Source organism: Elephas maximus, chromosome 17 (assembly GCF_024166365.1).
Source record: "Elephas maximus indicus isolate mEleMax1 chromosome 17, mEleMax1 primary haplotype, whole genome shotgun sequence".
Classification (NCBI taxonomy): Eukaryota; Metazoa; Chordata; class Mammalia; order Proboscidea; family Elephantidae; genus Elephas; species Elephas maximus.
The window spans coordinates 28,181,026-28,191,037 of NC_064835.1; the positions used below are offsets into that span (position 1 = coordinate 28,181,026).

The following is a 10,012-nucleotide window of genomic DNA, read 5'->3' on the forward strand; positions in this document are numbered from 1 at the left end:
TATAGGAGGAGAGGATTGATTTAGCCTTGAAAGAGCCTTTCTGGCTAATACAATGTGATAAAAACAGCTCAGATTGAGATTATGCAAATTTGGTTTTTGATCTAGTTCTGGCTCTCTGTACCCAAGGCAAGTTTGTAATAGTAAAGAAAGAATAAATAAAACATTCCTATGTCACATTTCCTTATTCTTAAAATAAGGATGATCATATATTTCCTATCTACCCTCCTAAGTTATTATGTGAGAATCAGATGAGACCATATTCGTGAAAACACCTTAAAGAACATGACACTGATGTAAGGACTATTATAGTGTTTCCATTTGCCCTTTTATGCTAAGAAGATGACCCAATAACTTTGTGTGTGAAAAAAAAAAGATCTAAGCATTATGAACCACTACTTATTTAGCAAATAAATAAATATGTAAGGAATCATGTTAAGAGTGAACTGCTATAGCCTGAAACTCTCAAGAATCAAAGAAGGGTGGAATTTTTGACACATGGTAGGCTTAAGGGGTGGGGGAAATTAGGGATGGAAAAGTGGAGGGTCAGAGAGAAGGACCTGCAATATTATTTGAGGTGTGTAAAGTGTTCACCTGCTTTGCTGCCTCTTTGTTGTCTCTGCCCTAGGGAACCTGTCTTAGTTATCTAGTGCTGCTGTAAGAGAAATACCACAAGTGGATGGCTTTAACAGGAATTTATTCCCTCATAGTTTAGGGGGCTAGAACTTTGAATTTAGGGTCAGCTCTAGGGGAAGGCTTCTCTGGTGGCTGGGGGAGAAGATCCTCATCATCAATATCCCCCTGGGTCTAGGAGTTTCTCAGTGCAGGGACCCCAGGTCCAAAGGATGTGCTCCACTCCTGGCTCCTCTTGGTGGTAGGAGGTCCCCCTTTTTCTGCTTGCTTCTCTCTCATCTGTTGTTAAGATAAAAGGTGATGCAGGACACACCCCAGGGAAACTCCCCTTCCATTGGTTCAGGGCTGTGACCGGAGTAAGGGTATTGCATTCCACTCTAATCCTCGTTAACATGATCTAATCATGTCTCACTAGCATAATGGACAGTCCGCTCCCAAATGGGACCATAACCACAGGCATTAAAACAAACAAAAAAAAAAACCCATTGCCATGGAGTTGATGCCGACTCATAGTGACCTTATAAGACAGAGTAGAACTGTCCTATAGGGTTTCCAAGGAGTGGCTGGTGGATTTGAACTGTTGACCTTTTGGTTAGCAGCGGTAACATTTAACCACTGCACCACTGGGGCTCCAACCACTGGGATAGAGGCTAAGGTTTACAATAAATCACAAAATGTAGGATAATCAGATCACAAAAAGGAGGACAATCACATAATACTGGGAATCATGGCCTAGCCAAGTTGACACACATTTCTGGGTGACACAATTAAATCCAAGGCAGGACCTTTCACTTTCACCATATGGAATGGTTCCAAAATGCCGTGAGGTGTAAGGAGGCTCAGGCTGACCCTGAAACTGATAGGAAAAATCTGTCTGGAGTCTGTGTTCTTTAGTCATGGAATTTATTGAAAAGAGCTGTTGGGAGATGGGGGAAGGGAGCAGGGAAGACAGAGAGAGAAGTAGATAACGGAATGAACAGGTGTGGGAAGATGAGATAAATGAGGGCTTCTGTATTTGAGCATCCTGTCTGGGACTCTGGCAGAGGCAGATGTGATTAGTTGTTGACTAGGGAAAACATGAAATATAAATTGTGCCCAGTAGAGGGACGGAGGAGGCCTTTTGCTGCCTGAGTCAGAGCAAGAAGCAAGGGAGGGAAGGGCACAGACTTTTAGATCTTGTTGCAGAAAGATTGATTCCGACAGCATATAATTTGCATCCTGGTTCCATGGGAGAAGAGGTTCATAGATGGGCACATGTTCTCACACCCCTGAACCATGAACTGGAGTTTTCCACCTGTAAGGCAGAGACAGACTGTAGTGAGCAGATGGCTTCTTCTCCCAACCCTGGCCTTCATCCATGGCCCCCATGTCCCCAGCAAGCATGGTGAAGGCCTCCACTTTTTTACTCTTCCTTGCCCTTCCCTTCGCTCTCCCTCCTCAGAGACCTTCCATGCATAAGCAGCCCACTCCCCTCATATCTTCAGTCTCTTCCTCTCTACTGGATCCATTTTGGTTTACCAACATACTCAAGTTTCTCAACCTCAAAAATACTTCCTCCTGACCATACTACTTTCCTATGTCTTTCTTTCCATTCACCATAAATATCTCCAGAGAGCTGGCTGTCCTCATTATCTTTACTTCCTTCCCATTTACATCTTGGCCCCTGGCACTCATAACTCAACTGTGCTGAAACTCTCCTCTCAAAGGTCACTAGAGGTTTACTTATCAAATTCTATAGCCTTTTCTTGGGACTTTTCCTCTGACCTCTTTGCAAGCAAGTAACTGACCAAACTCTTTCTTGAAGCTCTCTTCTCCTGTTAAGGTGTTCCCTACTGTTCTGTCCGCACCTCTTCTGGTTTCAGTTATCACTGCACTCTCAAATTGAATTCTTATATTTTCACTTAATGGATGGGCATCTCCATGCAGGTATGCTAAGAACATCTAAAACTTACTATGCTTAAAATGAAACTTATTACTTTCCTCTCTAAATTTCATTTTCCTGAGTTTCCCTTTTATGTTTTCTATCCTAGTTTCTCAAAATCTCTGTCATCCGATTCTTCCCCTGCCCCTTTCATCCAATTGGTTGTGAAGATCTGTCAATTCTACTCTTATAATCTGTGTTCTTTGTATTGTTCCATTTTCATTTCATCAAACATTTAAAGCCTTGTTTATGCTGTATTAGCAAATAAAAAGTGATTAATTTTGATATTTTGATTGTGGGGAACATAGAATCAATGAAAGTCTTAGGAAGGAAGTGGCGTTGAACTGGGCTGTGAAGAATGGGGAGTATTTAGATAGGTACGGAAGGGAGGGAAGATCACTCCAGGTTGAAGCATAGCAGGAGAAAATCCATGAAAATATGAAATGGTGACTTACATGGCTGGATTAAGTGTAAGGTGTAAGGACAGGTATGGAGTAAATGAAAGAACATGGAGAGAGAGGTGTAAGTCTTCATTCTCTTGCTACTACCTTAGTATCAAGTTCCTGTCCTCTCCCTCCCCACCTTTTTTTCCCTCATTCGCGGCCTTCCTTGGCATTTTTTAAAAAATCGTGGTGAAATATATATAATACATTTGCCATTTCAGCTATTTTCATGTGCACAATTCAGTAACATTAATTACGTTCACCGTATTGTACAACCAGCATCACCACACATCACCTTTTGATTGAAATATTGCAATAGCCCTTTAACAGTTCTTCTGTCTCTGTTGTAACCTACTTCCAGGTGATCTTCCTTAACAAGTGGTTTAGCCAATCTGAGTGCTATACTGGCTCTGTCCTTTCCTAGTTATCTGTCTTCAGGCAAGCTATTTCAATTTTCCGTTCCGTTAACAAGAAAAAAAAAATCCTACTTTGCAAAGTTACTGGGAGGATTAAAATAGAAAGGGTATTTTAAAGTGTCTAGCTAGTGCTTGATACCTTGCAGGGGCTTAATAAAGGGAAACTATTATTATTGTTAACATCCTCATCAAATCACTGTTGTTCAAAAATCCTCAACTCAAACTCCTTAAGGTGATATCAAATGTCTTGTATAACCTGGCTCTAGCCTATCTTCCCAAATTTATCTTCTTACTCCCCAACTCTCCACCCCACAAAGACTCCTTGCTATTTCCTCTCTCTGGCTGCACTTTTCTGCCTTTTACTTCCATAATTCCCTATCTGTGAATATCCTTTCTTACTCATTGCTGTATAACTCAATCAGTGGTTCTCCATCTTGGCTGCATGTTGGAATCACTGAGGAGCTTTAAGAAATATTGATGCCTGGATTCCACCAAATCAGAGGTTCTGATTTATCTGTTTGGTGTACCCTCAGCACTGGGATGTTTTAAAACTTACCAGGTGATTCTAATATGGAGCCAAGATGGAGAACCACGGACCCAAATCCAACATGTTTCCCTAAAGCCTTTTCTGAATACCACCTACTCCTGAGGCTTCCCTGTACCCCTAATCTTTCCCTTTCCTGAACTTCTGTGCCTTTCTTATGATGTCTTACCACTTTCTCCTTTGTCGTATTTGTTATTTATTTGTTATATAAAGCCATAATGTCTTTGTACCCAGTCTATGTCTGATTCATCTTTCTGTAAGGGCTCATGGTATATGTCAGTAATGTTTATTGCTGCATGGTGAATGAATGCACACATGTAGAAACGTGGGGACAATGGTATTTCTAGTGAAGGACCAGATAAACCACAAGGGGAATCACGGGATGGAAATAACTCCAAGATGCCTTATTTTAGGGGTAAGGAGCAAGTGTAGGAAAGATGTAGGAGTGAATACAAGACTTATAATTGTTTATTAGTTTATTCATTTTCCAACATTTACTAAATGCCTACCCTGAAATGCCTATAGTGGGCCTTGTGCTAGGTACTAGGAATATATAGCCATAAACAAGACAGTCACAATCCTGAGCTTACAGTAAGTGTCTCAAGGGGCAACTCACACATTTCTATAATAGGTAGGAAGGAAGAACTTCCTTCTTCATCCTAACCTTCACAAATATACCAGTTTCTAGAGCCCACTTACCTCCCGCACCCAGTCTCGAGGATTTTGGTGTCCCATCATCCATTCTCATCCTGTGAACTCCATGGCTGCTAACAGCCTTTGGTCACAAGGATGACTGAGAACAGAGGGAGCCCAGATGCAGGACTTTGCTGGCTTGTTACTTCATCTCTGCCAGCCCTACCTCTTTTTGAGAATTCTTGGGTCTGTTAAGGGCCTCTACTACTCCACTAGTAGCTGAGATTCTACTCCTAATTCTTGAAAGAATAAAGTTCTCCTCAATTTCCAAGCTTCTGGGATATCACAGGCCAATTTCTCTCCAAGCCCCTACCACCCTTTTGTCCCAATTAGTGTTCAAGTTTGTTGATGTGTTCTCTGGCAAAGATTGTCTCATGAAGTCCCCACATACCTTCAAAGATCTTCTTTAACATGCACTGCTGGGAATTCTGAGTGACACAGACTCCCTCCCCACGAAGACATTTTCCTTGCTCATTCATGTAAGAACACGTATGGCAGTTTAATCCTGTGCCTGAAAATTTAAGATAAGCCCGATGAAATTCCCTCATGAATCACGTGTGTAGCCTTGAATCATACATCTGAAGAGGGACGATAGGCAAGGTAAGTAGCCGGGCTACAACACACTCATTTCTTGGTTCTTGTTGGGGATCTGAGGTCCTTGTGTCTGATAGAGCATAGTTTTTCTTCTGTTCCAGAGGAAATTATTCTTATCACTTCATCTGTGACCTTCGTTAATGATGAATCCCAAATTTATCTAATACAGACTTTTATTCCAGTCCATATCCCCATGGGTTCCCGGACATTTGGAAATGCCCTTCTGTCATGTCTAACTCAATAGGAACAAAAGTAAACTTGTAAAACGACTCCTTTTCATACTCCCCATCATACTCTCACTAACCAGCAAGGCACAAACCCTCGGAGTCAAATTTGATTAATTAGCTGTGTTAGAATGCTATAATGTCGCAAACCCTGTGAAGAGTCTGCGTCATTCTCCATTTTCAAATAAGGTCAGTTTTTCACCAAAGGGCGTTCCCTTTGAAATGCTTCCATATTGCCTCATTTACTCTCCCCACTCTCAATCACTGAGTTCAGGAACCATAAAGAAGTGCAAAGCGTATGGGCTTTGGTGTTAGGCAGACCTGGGATTGAATCCAAGGCTTGCCACTTTTTAGCTGTGTGACATTAGGCATACTACTCATGCCTCACTGCTCTCATTTGAAAATTTAGGATAATAATACTTATGCAGTGGAGTGAAATATGAATTATTTATGTCTGGTAATAACTTGAAGCATCAAACCTTGAATAATCCTATTTTAGTAAGAGCCACCAAATTGCAGTTGTCCTGAGAACTTATTTCTGGATCTCACAGTGTCTGCATGGTTTACTTAACATGTTCAAAAACAAACCATCAGCTACTGTGCTAAGCATCTCTTCACAGGGTTTGCAAAGTTATAGCATTCTAACTGAGTTTGTTAAGAAGCAGATTTATCATGAAGCTAATAAAGTTTAGTCGTCAAAATTCTGCACCTCCATGGGCTGCTTCTTGGGGGAGCCATGAGCATTTCATATTTGTCATTTCTTATGTAGAGTGGAGTTGGAGGGGCTGCTGGTATTTTGTTTTCGTATTATTTTTCTTCAAGAGGACTTTCTAAATAGTTTATGTTTTAGGGCACCACAAAGCCTGAATCCTGCCTCCTGGTATTATTGTAATTTGCCCTGCATGTAAAGAAAACCAGAGAAAGTCTTTGGGAAAGCTGTTTCCTCTACACTCCTTCCCTAAAACTCTGGACATGTTCCTCACTTTCCACCTGAAGTCAAGGACTGGTACCGATCCAAACGTGTCTTACCTGAAGATGGCACGACTGAAGTGAGTGTGCCTAAAGGTGGTTCACTTGAAGGCTTTTCACTGGAAGCCTGTTCACCAGAAGATGGTTCACTTGAAGGCTGTTCACTAGAAGACTTATCACCTGAGGGCTTTTCGATCAAAGACTGTTCACCTGAAGGCTGTTCACCTGAAACCTTTTCGACTGAAGTTTTTTCACCTGAAGCCTGTTCACTGGAAGACTTTTCACCTCCAGCCTGTTCACTGGAAGACTTTTCACCAGAAGTCTTTTCACCCAAAGATTTTTCACCTGAAGCCTGTTCACCTGAAGGCTTTTCGCCTGATGCCTGTTCACCTGAAGACTTTTCCCCAGAAGCTTTTTCACCTGAAGGCTTTTCACCTGAAGGCTTTTCACTGGAAGATTGTTCAGCCAAAGTCTGTTCACCAGAAGCTTGGTCACCTGAAGAGTTCTCGCTAGAAGAATGGTCACTTGAGGAGTGCTCGCCTGAAGAGTGCTCACTTAAAGAGTGCTCACCTGAAGTGGATTCATATAAAGCCTCTGCATCCGATGGGTTTGCAAGTGAAAGGTACTCACCTGGAAGTTGCTGAATTGAAGCTCGATGATCAATAGAGCCAAGAGGCTCATCAGGCTGACCTGATGCTCCTAGGATAGGGAAGGAACAGAGGAGAGATGGTGAAGGGGAGAGAATGTCAGGGGGAAAGAATATTTTCCTAAGAACTGAGGCTAATGTGGGGTTCCTAGGTTTTCTGTGGGCCTAGATAGGCCCCCGAAGATAGTGCAGATACTGGGGGAAGTCAACTAATTACCCCAAGAGACCGTGAAGGACAGAGATGTTAATGAAACACACAGAGACCACCTTGGGGATTGAAAGAGAGAATACTGAGATCTACAGTATTAAGAACAGGGTTTGCAAAGTTATAGCATTCTCACTGAGTTTGTTAAGAAGCAGATTTATCATGAAGCTAATAAAGGTTAGTCTTCAGGATCCTGCATTTCCATGGACTGCTTCTTGGGGGAGCCACGAGCATTTTGTATTTGTCATTTCTTATGTAGAGTGGAGTTGGAGGGGCTGCTGGTATTTTGTTTTCGTATTATTTTTCTTCAAGAGGGCTTTCTAAATGGCTTACGTTTTAGGGCCCCACCCTCCAAAAGCACCTGAAGGGAAATGAATATGCCTCCCTGACAAAGCTAGCATCAGGAAATCAATGTACCATCACTCCTTCGATCAGAAATCCACCTCCAACCCTCCCCACATTTCTCTATGGGTAAAAGGCTCAAGAAGAGTGGAGATAGAAGAGGAAGAGAGAAAGCAAGTAGTTTTCCATAGCTGAATAATTCTAGCCTGAGTTGATGGTGAAAGATTTTTAATCTTTGGACAGGTATAAATTTTAATCTAGAAGATGATGATCATAAATATCTAATAAACCCAGAAGAATTACCAGAAGCAATTAAGACATCTTTATTTGGTAAGGTCTTTCCCAAACTCGACTCCCAATCCATGTGGGTGGGGATTCAGAAAGCAAAATTGCTATCGATTATTAAGAAAAAAAAAAAAAATTCTTTGCTCGTGTGTCTCTGAGTTGAGATTCCTTGAGACATACTCTTTACACCTACTTCCTAGAGCTGTCCTGAGTATTCAGTAAGATACACTGTGAAGCACCTAGCCCAGTGCCTAGGTGCGCATTTAATTTTAGTTTTCTTTCCTCCCCATGTTACACAGGGAAATAAGAAAACCCGTAGCTGGTCGTCCTCTTCTGACCAGTCTCTTTTACCTTTAATCCATCCCATCACTGACTGCCAGACAAGTATTTCTTCAGTATGACTTTCATTTTAGTTGAATGGAAGCACCAGACATTTGATTATTTCCCTTTCATTAGACTGAGCAACCTAGAGGGGGGCAAGTGGACTACAATGACTGAGTTAATAACCTTAGCCAAAAGCTGAGAGAGGAGTTTCAGGCTCTTTGAGGCCAAGATGGTCTAAGGACCCAGAGTACTTCAGCTTGTAAGAGCTCTGCAACAGATGCGTATTCTGGGTGCATCACAGTCCTTATAATTAATGTCTTCCTGAAAGACCAGGTTAGAATATGTTGATAAAGATAAGATTTAGTTAGGTTTTTATTTTAAAAACTTGTTCTAGAAATATCTGCCTTGACTGATTCTTTAATAGTTTACTTTTTAATAAAGAGATTTTTCTTATAGAATGGAAGCTTGGAAAAACATGCTAACCTCTTTTCTCAGTCAGCCATTCTTAGAGTTTATTACTCACTGCTTTACCATGTGACTGGCACATACTACCATCTGGTGGCTACGTGGGTCAACTTTTGAAAGTATAACAAGCAGAAAACAAAATTTCTGGGAGCCCATTGCAGAAAAGAAAGACTTTTTCATCTGACAGACAGCTCAGAGCTCACGGCCTGTCTCTTCTATAGGAAGCAGGCAAGAACACAGCTTACCAGGAGCGGGGATCCTGAAAGAGGAGATAAGACAGCAGAATGGATAGAACACAGCCACAAAGGAGAGGCTGGTAAAGTCTCTGGCCCATGGCCCTGCTGTGTTCTACAACAGCTTTCTGGGCCCATTCTCAACCCCTGTATCTTCCCTTGGCACATTGACTACGTGAGGATCCCTCGCACTCAGCTGGTTGGGACAAACCTTCATTGGACTTCTAGAGAACTCCAAGGCCTATCCCCACCCATTTCACAGAGCATGGGGCCCAAATGTTAAGTGGCTGAAAGCTGTGCCAGGCCAGTGGGCCCCTCTGACTGTAAAGCCTGAATCAGCTAGTTCAGGAGCTCTCAGAGGCGGGCTTGCTTAGCTATTCCAGATTCGGAGTCACATTGGCTTGGGTAACTAAGAGATGAGTATTCCCTCTCCAAGCGATGAAACATTTTAAGGGAGGCCCCTTATGTATCCACCCAGAGCCTACAGAGAGGACTCACCTCCGGCAGATCCGAGCAGGTAAATTAGTAAGAGAAGCTTCATCTGGATTTGGGGAAAGTGGGAGCCCTGGTGTTGGGCACCCAAGAACCCTGAACCAAACTGTGAGCAGAAGCTCCCAAAGCTGAATAAGAGCTTCTGAGAATTCTAGAATCACAGAGTCATCTCCATTTCCTCACAATGGGCTGTGCCCTGAGATTCTCAGGGAGCCTGTTCAGGCAGGTTGGCCCTCTAACAACCCATGGCAAATCCCACCAGTGAAGGCTGATAAATGTTTGCTATGTGCAATGTGGTGTGTTGGGATTATCTGCCCTATCTTTAAAAAAAAAAAAAAATCTTATTACCAAAATAATAATACTGTTTGTAATAAATTTAAAAAGAGACTCTCTTTTAAGGTGTTCTTGAGAGGAAGGGATGATTGGCTGTTTATTTTCCATTTGCCTCACCAAATCAGCCTTTCTTTGCCCTGTTACAAACCCAGATGGTTGACCTCTATGTACTTAATCACCTAAGAGCTGTTTGTGTTTGGCTTCAGACTGGGTTTAGCCAATGGAAGACTGGAGGGTAGGAAGAGACAGAAAT

At 42.2% G+C, this 10,012-nt stretch overlaps 1 protein-coding gene across 1 annotated transcript; it reads right to left on the bottom strand.

Annotated features, from left to right (window-relative positions):
* Positions 1-1,799: 1,799 nt before the first annotated feature.
* On the bottom strand, positions 1,800-9,475 carry ACRV1 (acrosomal vesicle protein 1). The gene is made up of 6 exons (XM_049856342.1): positions 9,433-9,475; positions 7,065-7,133; positions 6,750-7,004; positions 5,616-5,627; positions 5,039-5,158; positions 1,800-1,924 (listed from the first exon to the last, which is right to left on the bottom strand). The coding sequence occupies exons 1-6, from the start codon at positions 9,473-9,475 to the stop codon at positions 1,800-1,802; spliced, it is 624 nt and encodes a 207-aa protein (XP_049712299.1).
* Positions 9,476-10,012: the final 537 nt, after the last annotated feature.